The sequence below is a fragment of the Cryptomeria japonica genome, chromosome 4 (assembly GCF_030272615.1).
Source record: "Cryptomeria japonica chromosome 4, Sugi_1.0, whole genome shotgun sequence".
Taxonomy (NCBI): Eukaryota; Viridiplantae; Streptophyta; class Pinopsida; order Cupressales; family Cupressaceae; genus Cryptomeria; species Cryptomeria japonica.
This window is the reverse complement of record NC_081408.1, coordinates 539,422,672-539,434,596: the sequence shown is the minus strand read 5'-3', so window position 1 is coordinate 539,434,596 and position 11,925 is coordinate 539,422,672. Positions and strand designations below refer to the sequence as shown.

Below are 11,925 nucleotides of genomic sequence, written 5' to 3'. Positions count from 1 at the left end.
ACCTCGATATTTTTTTTTAACTAAAATTGAATACATGTTTGGTAACAATATGATTAACCAGTGAGGAGTCTTAGACAAGGAGCTTCTCGAATACACACTACTAGCTATACAGCAGAATCAAGGACTAATTATGCAAAAACAATAGATACTGTTTCCTCTGACATGTTGAAGTGGAACCAATCAATCATCAACTGTCACAAGTTGGCCATTACGCAAGCATCTATGTTGCACATCCTTTGATATTAGTCTCATAAAGCATCGACTACATTCCCAACGGAAGAGGAGACAGAGTAAAAAAAATGAGTAAGCACAACAAAGGAAAAGAATGTAGTAAAAAAAATGACTAAATAGAGAGCAAGTCTGATAAAGAATTCCAATCTTAGTAAAAGAAGGGAAGCGTGACAATAAATTTAGTGTGTTCTCACTGAGATCCTTTAAAACAACACATTGTTCACCATAGTATATAAAGTCCACCAGTGACAATCTTCAAAAAGGTACATTTTCAAGTGTAGGTATATACATAAGTGCCACAAATGTTACGCATGGTTGTAAAGTGCACACATCAATTGCTTTCTCAAAGATCTATGAAGAACTTTCTCATGACTACTAGCATCAAGAAGAGTATGTGACCCTGCCATCATATGTGTGTGTAGACTTTGCAAGCAGTGATCAAATTCCAACTTTTGGAAAGACCAGTAGTCTCATCATCCTGCATCATCATAAGTGTTGTTAGATAAAGACAAAAAGATATGATTGTGATTATTACCTAAACTTAATAAAAGACAATAAAGGTTGAGATTACATCAATGACATCCAAAATAAATCTATATAGATGATTTGTAATAGGCCTTGCCTTGACTCTCTCTTTGTCCGGTGCTGAATCTATCATTGTACCTAGGCGTCTCATTTCCTTGCTGTGTAGCAGAATCATTAAATTGTTGCCTTTCAGGAGGCCCCGAACGAGGAGGCCCTGAATGAGAACATAAATTACTGTTAAATCCAAACATAATACTTTTATCCAACTAAATAATATTGGCATGTGCCTTACCTTGATTAAATCTCTGTCCAGCACTAAATCTATCATTGCTTTGTGGCATAGGAGAATTGCTAAATCGTTGCCTTTCAGGAGGCCCTGAATGAGAAAATATCTGTTACATCCAGATGTCATTGGACAATCTATCTAAATAGTATTTGTATGTCTTACCTTGATTCTCTCTACGTCGAGCACGAGCTCTATCATTGTTCCTAGGTCTGTCATTGCCTTTATACATGGCGGCATCAATCAATCGTTGCCTTTCAGGAGATCTTTGAACTATTTTCCCATCAATAAATAATTCTCCTGAATACAAGTAAAGCTTAGTGTTACATTCAGATGTCATATCAGAAAGACATCTTGTTTGTGCATATATAATATCAAACTCCCTTATATCCTAATTCTTAGAAGAAAAAGCAGCTAACATGCACAAACCAACCTCCGTAATCCTTATTAGTAGCATCAACATACGAATCTGGCAATACAAAACGGACTCCAGGCAAACCTGCAAAAGACAGACAGTAAATATTTCTCATGTTAAGGACGCAAACAGTTAGAGAGTAATAAGTGTTGCACCAACAGGGAACTTTTCTCTTAAAAAGTCTTCAACTCACAATTATATATAGTTTATTTTTCAATGCCCACCAAATTGCAGTTATAGATTTCACAAGAAGGCTGTGAAATATGTGACCTTTAAATAAAATGTGCTTTGGAAAAAGGCAAGAAGCATACGACTCTCTGTATCTTATCAATACTACTACTCTTGTTTAGAAAAACATTCTAAGATCCCCAATACACTCGTTGCTTTCCTGGAATTGCATGCAAAAACTTTTTTCAGCATCTCCATAAACAATGTCTTTGGCCACAAGAAAATTATTCTTTTTGTTTAAATATGTAAAACTTGAAATTTATTAGGTTAAATAAACACAATAGACTGTCATTCCACAAGACAGTAGGGATCTCAAGATCTAAACTTAGCATTTAATCTTTTCTAACAATCGTGACTAAATATAACTGCTATAACACAGATAATGATAAGGTCACAGTTCCTTCTGCTTCACCAAATGGCAATAGGTACTAAATAGAGCTCTTCTTATCACACGCCATGCTCCAACACAATAGCTACATATCGATAAATAAATAAGAACGGTGGATCCAAAAAGCAAGAAGAAGACATGCAAAGTTAGTTTTAATGCCTTGTTGAAGTAAAAAACACTGGACAGAAAAAAGGGCTAAAAACGACAAAAATCTTCTAATGGAGTGCACTTCACTGTGCCTAAAAATATCATTAAGCTTTGCAGCCAAGATTTCTGGTTTTAACAAGAATTCCGTTCAATAATATTTATGTAGCTTTCTATCAAGATTAGCCCAAAAGTGGAGCCCCAAGATTCATCATTCAAACTGTAAACATAGTGTTATGAGTAAATATTGCTTTCTGGAACAGAGGAGCACCCGGGACTAGAGAACACTGGTGTACAAGAAATACTTGGTTAACATTGGTTCTGGCCTTTAAAAAAGCATCAAATTTATGAAGGACGATAAGAACTTTGATCATAGTCTTACATACTTCAGCACAATCACTGTTTGACCAAGACCAACTAATGAAAGAACACAATTTTATAAAGGACAATAAGGACTTTCATGATAGTTTTGCATACTTCGGCAACATCACCATTTGACCAAGACCAATTAATGAAAGAACACGATCCTATTTCAAGATGATTTTATCTAATTGTTGTTTAATATTTTGATAAAATTGTGTCAATGTTTTTAGGTACAAACTCTTCAAAACAATATTCATGAGCCTTGATCAGATGATTGAATCCCAACTAGAAACTATCAAAACTGTGAACAATGGATATTACCACACAAAGAATTGTGGTGTAATGATTAAAATTCAAAATTTGTGTTCATAATGAGAGAGAGACCCAAGTCCAAATCACAACACTACAATAAGGCAGCCTATAACTTGAGAGGGATACATGAGTGTCATAACACATCCAAGACTGGGCTTGTTCCTCCCAGAATTAGTACAGGCCTCACAGCATTTACTGATAAACCTCAATGAAAAAATCAATGGATTTGACTCACAAATGTAATATGTGAATTATTTCTCAAATCCAATCTCCTAGAGATTAGATCAGACTTGAAGTAACTCCCAAATCAATTCATAACCAAAACAAATTGCTTCTGCCTGCTTGCAGGTGCATTGGTAGCAGTAAAAAAAGATATTAGCCTTAGCTGTAGAAAAATCTTAAGAAAGTTCAATTTCCCTTGTTACTGAATATACTAACAATTCCTCCAAGGCAGAGTTTCCCGTTTCCCCACTTTTGATGCCTGGAGACGGCTAAGAAATATTTTCTATAGCCATTCCCTTACCCAAAAATTTATACCAGAAACATTCCAAGACAGCGAAAGGGTTCTCTCCCATTTTGGAAACATTTCCTTGACTCATTATACATTTCTAATGTGATGGGAATGGCAATTGGGATGTCATGCCAGCCAAGACATCCCATTCAAAAAACTTTGAAAAAAACACCAAAAGTAAAGAGAAGTTGAGGGGGGCCCACCAACGTTCCCCCGTCCCTTTACACCCTAAATTAAGCCTATTGTAACAAAAAGCAAAATGCATGTGCAAACAAAATGAAAAAAGCAGGCTGTTGAAAAAGATCAGCAAGGAGGAAGCACTCAAGGAAAACATTGAGGCACTAGTAGCATTCAAGGGGCATAAATCAGAGAAAAAAATTAATTAAATTTTCTTTAGGAATTCTTTTGTAAATTAAAATCTACGTTGTAATTTGATGATTTTGTATGCTTTTTCTTACGTTTTGTTTGGAAAAATAGACAGAGACAGCATTAGTAGTAAAGAAGAGAAGGAGGTTTCTATGGCCACAACCAGAAATCACCAACAAAGACAAGAGCAAACCCAGAGGTTGAGGAACCGGTAATGGAAGTGAAGTCTGCTGAGGGTGAGAGGAGACTTCAATTGGGTGTGAGCAAGTTTGATGTTCCTCTAAGTAAAAACCTTTGCCAAAAAGGACCCTTTAATCCCAGCAAACCCCGTGCTCAAAACTTGAAATTCAAAAAAAAAAAGTCTGGTGGCTAAAGACACTACCAATGTTGCCTATGCAATAAAAGTTGCAACATGGTTAATGCACATCTGTTACATATACCGAAGGAAAGGGGTGAAGGGATGTCTAAGTTAAAAACATGACAAGATGAAAGAGATGACTCAAGTATTCTGTACATATTCACATCTTTCAGCCTTAAAAGACATATCCAAAACCTCTCATTCTACAGTTCAATTCATTGCTAGGATTGCCAACACACTTGGAGAAAACATTGCAGTTGTTCATGCCAAGGATCCACCTTCACAGTCTTTAACAAACATCTTCTTCACATTGTTCAATGTAGGTAGGAGAAGGTCAACTTTTCTATACATGTGGCACCATACGCGATGAACCCTAGTGGCCCTAGACCTGGGAGAGTTGCTCCAATCAATGTTAAGGAGGTGAGAAGGGTTCATTAGCAACTTACCAAATTGTACACTAATGATATGGCATGGAGATTTGAGGTTAGAATGGATCAAGTTTGTTGATGTTACTAGTTTCTCTCAATTAACTAATGAGGATAGGCATATGCTTGCCCAAATAGACCTTATTGGATGGTGATCACTATGTAGCAGCCTTACTCTATCTTTGTGCATGTTTACCACCCACCTCCTCTCCTAAGTAGCAAGTCCCTCTACTACTAAAAGGCACTAACCTACTTATAACTTCATCCACTCTATCAAGAGGAACAGGCTTAGCAGTTGTAGACAAGAGAAGCTAATAGCTATATATAGGGCCTTTTGTCTGATTGATTGCAAGACAACCATGTATAGAGTGACTCCTATAGTATGATGGGATTTGAGCCTAAGAATCCTTCACATGTTGATGAGAATTGCAAACAGGTGGAATTGGTTGGTGTTCCTTTCGACAAGTTACATATTTCATCTCTTGAAATGTAGAGTTCACAATCAGGACCAGCAGCCAAAGGCCAAAACTTCAAATGAATGATTAGATTACAGATAGTGATTGGGAATTGCCATTTGGAATTTTTCCATTTTTGAGCTAAATTCAAATCTAACTTATAATGTAATGAGAACTCTAATGATACAACAGTACTACATTTTTTAATTTTTTTCATTCAACATTTGTGGTATACACTTACTAATATAACTCTTGATTTCTGTCATTCTGATTTCACGTTTCATTTGAATGTTCAGTGTTGTTTAACATTTAACATATGATTCCAACCTTGAATGTTTCAAGCTATATATATATATATATATATATATGCACACTGAGCTCCATACATACCAGTTCTACTCAATCCAGAAACAAGAAAAGAAATCATTCTGGTTCATTCCAATTTCTGTGAAACTCTTCCTCAAGTAAGACAGCTTACAAGTCATGAAAAGATTCATGTGAATAATGGAATGGTCAAGTGTCCCATGATGATCCAATCCCTAGGAATGGTCAAGCGTCTCATGGTGATCTAATCCCTACTGGCAAAACTTCTGTAATAACAACAGGGAGGAGAAAAGTGAGGAAATATTTTTATATTAAAGAATTTGTCAATCAATTGTAGGCAAATGTCATAATCACCTATTGTCATTTTATGACACCCTTGATCCATCAGTAAGAACCGATCAGAGATACAATCCATGGACCAGCACTGCCCTAGTTGATCAAGGAGAAAGCAGAAGAATCATGAAGTGTGAAGTGTTGCCTTGTCCGGAGGAAGTTCTTCCCCTTGGCATTTTCTTCTTTCCCCGAAACCCCGAGGTTCCGAGGTTATTTCCCTTTGCCTTCTTCTGTTTTCCTTCTCCGAAACTCTGGAACCTTGAAGTTCTGAGGTTCCCTCTTCATTTTCTTCTCTTCACGGAACTCCGGAACCCCTAGGTTCCAAAGTTCCTTCTCTTTGCTGCCTCTCCTTTCTTTTCCAGGAACTCCGGAACCCCGAGTTTCCAAATTCCTCTCTTTCCTTTCTCTTCTTCCTCCCTTCCTCGGAACTCCGGAACCCCAGATTTCCGAAGTTCCCTCTTCCCTTTCTTCCCTTTCCTAGAACCCCGAGGTTCCAAAGTTCCTTCCCTTTCTTTCCCTTTCTCTTTCGTTCCTCGGAACTCCGGAACCTTGGGGTTCCGGAGTTCCTTCTTTTTCTTCTTCTCTTCCCCGGAACTCCGGAACCCCAAGGTTCCGAAGTTCCTTTGCTTAGTTCCGCCTTTTCCTTGCCTCCTTTTCAATTCCCCGGAACTCCAGAACCCGAGGTTCCAAAGTTCCTTTCTTCCTTCCTTTCTCCGGAACCCCAGGGTTCCGAAGTTCCTTCCTTACCCTTCCCTTTCTTCTCTCCAAAACTCCGGAACCCCAAGGTTCCGAAGTTTTTTCCCTCCTTTCCTTTTCTCTCTAGTTCCCTCGGAACTTTTCTCTCTAATTCCCTCGAAACTTTGGAACCCCGAGGTTCTGAAGTTCCTTCCTTAGCCCTTTTCCAGTTCTCTGGAACCCCGAGGTTCCGAAGTTCCCTGCTGCGTCTCTTTCCTCTTCCCCGAAACCCCAAGGTTCTGAAGTTCTTTCTTTGTCTTACCCACTTCGGGAACCCGAGTTTTCGAAGTCTCCGGACTTCTTTCCGACTGGCGACACTTCCAGATGGCGTGATCGACATTCAAGGCTTTAAATGCTCTGACAGTTTTGGTGACTTGTGCACCTTCTTTTGTGAAGCCACAAGGGTGCATTTAATGTTTTTGGCAGGATTTTCATCAAGGGAGGTACGCGGCCATGCTTGTTGTGGTGACTTGTGTCATGTCTGCATACTTTGACTTTGGAAGGTCAATCAATCCACCTTCTCAGGGTTGCCTCTTGTGGGTATGGCTAGGTTGCTTGCATGTACAATGGTCAAGTGCATGCACTTCCCTGCACTCCCAGACTGACATGCAGGGGTCATGATCACTCTTGTAACCATTTTTCTATATAAGGTTGTTAAGCCTCATTGTAAAGGGTTCTCCCCCTACTGCCTTGAACTTTCCTATGCTCTTTCTCTTCTCTTGAAGACTTGTAATTATTTTTGCATTTCTGCAACTGTAAGTTTGGCTTTTGGCCTTTGAATGAATTGAAATTTCATTCTTGCCTTCCTTCAACTTATGCATGTTGTGTATGTTTCCTTACCTTCATCATAGGTGTATGTTTTGTGGTGGCTCTTCTCTCCATATATGATGTGTTAACTTTTTTTTTTTAGTGTGACTTGTGGGAATCCTTCTCCCCTCTTGACACTTAGCAATTTCTAACCTCCATACATGTGTTTGGGTCACTCATGCAACTGAAGTTTGTGCATCTCTTGGGTATTTCAGTTGATTCCTTGTGCCATTTTGGGTGGGGAGAGGAACAATCTCTTATCTCGGTGCATCACCTCCTTTCATTTTAAGCATTTCTCTCTTCCCTTTTCCTCTGTGAGCTGTTAGGGTAATTTACAAGTAAGATTTGAGGTGTTGAGTTGGTTCAATACCTGCACCACCTTAGCAGCAGAGCTAAATTCGTTGTTTGCTTGAGATTGAATTGGTGATTATGGCTTGAGAAATGTTCTTTATTTATATGCACTTGTAACCTTTATTTCAAGTCGGCCTCCTTTAGGTTTTGGCGCCAAATTTATTAAGGCGTGAGTGTTTGAAGATAGCGTGGGAGAAATAGGGCTGGACCTAGACTTGGGGTCACATTACCCTTTAGGGCCCAGACCTAAAGGGTTCGGATGTTGCCTTAAGGCAATCCGAACCCTATAAATCCCTAGTTATAAACAACACTCCCTCTTAACTAGGGAGGAGGAGAATACATAATCTGAACCTTTAGAGTTCCATCTAGCACACAAGCATAGAATGGATCTAGCACACAAGCATAGAATTACATCTTCCATCTAGCACACAAGCATAGGATGGTTCTAGCACACAAGCATAGAAAATGTAATACACAAGCGGGTCTTTACATAATTACAATCATCCATCTAGCACACAAGCATAGATTGGACATAATTCATTCTTGCACACAAGCAAAGGATGATTCACAGCGCTGCAAATAGAGTCACTAAGATTGCAGCTCTCTCTCAATTAGGGTCCCGTTTTCCACAACACCAAGCCTGTCTCTTAAGTATTCGAACTTCACTCTGGATAAAGGTTTGGTAAGAATGTCTGCAATCTGTTCATCTGTGCTAATGTACTTAAGATGAATGGCACCTCTTTGCACCATGTCCCGAATAAAATGATAGTGAGTTTCCACATGTTTGGACCGATCATGGAATACAGGATTTACTGACATCTTTATACAGATTTGATTATCACAATGAATGGTGGTGGGATCACTAGCTTGACCAAATAATCCAACAAGGAGCTTACGAAGCCACACTGCTTCTCTGGATGCAACAGATGCGGCAATGTACTCAACTTCTGCAGTGCTTAATGCTACCGAAGATTGCTTTCTACATGCCCAAGAGATCATTGTAGAGCCCAAGTTGAAGCAGATACCTGAAGCACTTTTCCTATCCTTGACACTTCCTGCCCAATCTGAATCTGAGTAGCCTTCCAAGAGGATTGAGGTATTAAGTGAATACTTTAGCCCATCACCAATTGTGCCACGTAGGTATCTTAGGATGTGCTTGGCAACAACCAGGTGAACAAGTTTAGGTAAGCTCATGAATTGGCTGAGAGCATTCACAGCATAGCAGATATCTGGCCTTGTATTGACTAGGTACATCAGGGAGCCAATCAACTGCCTGTACTCAGAGGGATCTGCAAAATCAGAATTAGCTGCAAAAACACTTAACTTCTTTAAGTTAGATTCCATAGGGGTATGCATAGGTTTACAATCTAATATTCTAAATCTTTTCAAAATATCAATAGTATATTTTCCTTGACTTAAAAAAATTTCATCAGCTCTTTGCCATACTTCTAACCCTAGGAAGTAATGCATTAGACCTAAGTCCTTCATTTCAAATTCTGAGGCTAATTCCTTTTTACATCTTATGATTAATTTACTTTCACCAGTGAGAAATAAGTCATCCACATACAAAACTAAAATAAGCATCTTATCATTGTAAGCTTTCAAGTAAATGTTAGCATCAGCATCATTCTTGGAAAATCCTAAACTTAGTAAGCACTAATCAATTCTTTCATACCAAGCATGAGGAGCCTGTTTGAGCCCATATAAGGCTTTCTTCAACCTGCAAACATGAGAATCTCTTTTATGGATTACATAACCTTCTGGTTGCTCAATATAGACTTCCTCCTCAATGACACCGTTAAGGAAAGTTGTTTAACGTCCATTTGATGCAACTCCCAACCTTTGGCTGCAACAATAGCTATTATAGATCTAATAGAAGTATATCTAGCAACAGGGGCAAAGGTTTCTTCATAATCTATTCCTTCCTTTTGAGAAAACCACGTGTTACAAACCTAGCTTTATATTTTTCAATACTACCATCAGCATTATGTTTAATTTTAAACAACCATTTAGAGGAAACAACAGACTTACCTTTGGGTCTGGGTACAATGTCCCAAACACCATTCTTGATGATAGACCCATACTCTTCATCCATGGCTAATTTCCAAGCATGATGGGACATAGCTTCTTCGATATTGTGAAGTTAAGACTCAATTATATTGCACATCACAGAAATGTAGTTGGCATGATTTTGGAAACTCTTGCTATTTCTAAAGGTTCCTTTGGGAGCAGCAAACCCTTCAGCATCTTGAATCGTGTTTCTAACCCAAAGTGGTCTCTTCTTACAAACCACAATATCCTGAGGTATATCGGTAGAGTGCATGGGTTTTGATGGGTCATTCTGAGCTTCCTGATCTGGAAGGTCAGTAGACTCCTCTTGTAACTCAAGGTTAGCATCAACTATTGAATCTTGATTTTCAATCACCATATCATTATTGTTGGTTAATGAACCTTTAGATCTTTTGAAAGCAATATCTTCTTCAAAAGTTACATCTCTACTTACCTCAACATACCTTTGACCTGGAATGTAGATCCTGAAGGCTTTGGAAGATTCGTTGTATCCTACTAGGATGCCTTTCTTTCCAGATGGATCCAACTTGGTTCGTTTTTCTTTAGGCACGTGAACATACACAAGGCTTCCGAATATCCATAGGTGACTGATGTCAGGTTTGATTCTTGAAAAGGCTTCTTCAGGTGTTACATCCTTTAGGACGCGATGAGGACATCTATTCTGAATATAAACTGCGGTTTTGGATGCTTCTGCCCATAGAAAAGGTTGCAAGTCTTGATCATGGATCATGGCTCTTGCAGCTTCAACAATGGTCCTGTTCTTTCTTTCAGCAACTCCATTTTGCTGAGGATTGTAGGGAACGCAGAACTCCCTCTTAATTCCTGCGTTAACACAAAAGTCATAGAAACTACCTGAGGTGTATTCACCCCCATTGTCAGACCTCAAACATTTAATTCGATTTCCTGTAGTATTTTCAACTAAGGCTTTGAATTCTTTAAATCTATTTAGGACTTCTTCAGACTCTTTAGATTTAAGAAAATAGATCCATGTTTTCTTAGAGAAATCATCTATGAAGATAACATAATATAGGAAACCACTAGGAGATGCTACAGACATAGGACCACATAAATCTGAATGAATAAGCTCTAACCTTTCTTTAGCCCTACTATCACTTTTATGGAAAGGATTCTTTACATTCTTACCCATTGCACAACCTTTACAAGCATCATCATGAGATAAACTGAGTTTAGGCATACCTTTGACCATTTTACCGAGATTGGGAAGAGCTTGAAAGTGAAGATGACCCAATCTTCTATGCCATAGCTCGCATGATTCAGGGGTCTCATGAATGAGAGCTTGAATTGGATTAGCTGCAAGCTTATATAAACTATCACATCCATTTCCAATAATACGAGCAGATTTGAAATTAGATTTCTTAGGCCAAGCGAGTACTTTCCCTTCAGAAAATGCTATTTGTAAACCTTTATCTTCTAAGGCAGAAATGGAAATAAGATTTCTTTTAATACCAGGTACAAAGAGAATATCACAGAGTTGTAAGGAGATACTAGAATCTAGTTTTAAAGAGGTAGTGCCAGAGCCTTTTACCGAGTATAGAGCATCATCACCGATTACTACATGAAGATTGGTGTCCTTTTCAATCAGATCTGAGAGATGTTCATGAAATCCTGAGATGTGTTTGGAGGCACCACTGCCAAGTATCCACGTATTGTTGTCCGTAGGAACATTGCTGGATAGAGCAGAGATAAGAAGGTAATCTTCACTTTGTTCGGCAACTTCATTTAAATTGGCTTCCCTTTCCTTTGGGTCATTCTAACAATCTCTGGCATAGTGACCATACTTATCACATCTGAAGCAACGAATGTGAGAGGAATCTCTTAGACTTTTTCCTTGGATCATATGAGGAGGATCTAAAATCTTTGCTTCTCTTCTCTTTCTTTCAATGACCACCTTTCCTAGATTTAGTTAAGAGAACATGATTATCTTTGAGAGAGTTCTTGAGTTTTCCTCTTACCTCAATTCGAGATTCCTCTTCGATGCAATCAGATTGAAGACGCTCAAAGTTGGGACGATCGGCTCTTCCACCAATGCTACGAATGAATGGTTCCCATTCATCAGGTAGACCATTTAATGCAATCATCACAAGATCTTTATCTGAGATTTGGCAATCAAGAGTGCTTAGCTTGTCCTTTAGTTCATTGATCTTCATGAAGTAGGCTATGATTGAGTCTTCTTCTTTCATTTTCATGTGAAGAAGCTGCTGTCTTAGAGCAAGAGCCCTGCTGAAATTGTTGACTTCATACATCCCTTCCAAGTGTTTGATCATTTCTCTGGCAGATACA

At 38.6% G+C, this 11,925-nt stretch overlaps 1 protein-coding gene across 1 annotated transcript in view; it reads right to left on the bottom strand.

Annotated features, from left to right (window-relative positions):
- Positions 1-361: 361 nt before the first annotated feature.
- Positions 362-11,925, bottom strand: part of LOC131068022 (multiple organellar RNA editing factor 2, chloroplastic) — a 33,311-nt gene continuing 21,747 nt past the window's right edge. Inside the window, exons 3-7 of the mRNA XM_058003223.2 lie at positions 1,473-1,538; positions 1,205-1,339; positions 1,049-1,132; positions 854-970; positions 362-709 (exon numbers count right to left, since the gene is read on the bottom strand). Coding sequence (XP_057859206.1) covers positions 705-709; positions 854-970; positions 1,049-1,132; positions 1,205-1,339; positions 1,473-1,538 — 407 coding nt within the window. The 3' untranslated portion in view covers positions 362-704. The remainder of the gene's footprint in view (positions 710-853; positions 971-1,048; positions 1,133-1,204; positions 1,340-1,472; positions 1,539-11,925) is intronic.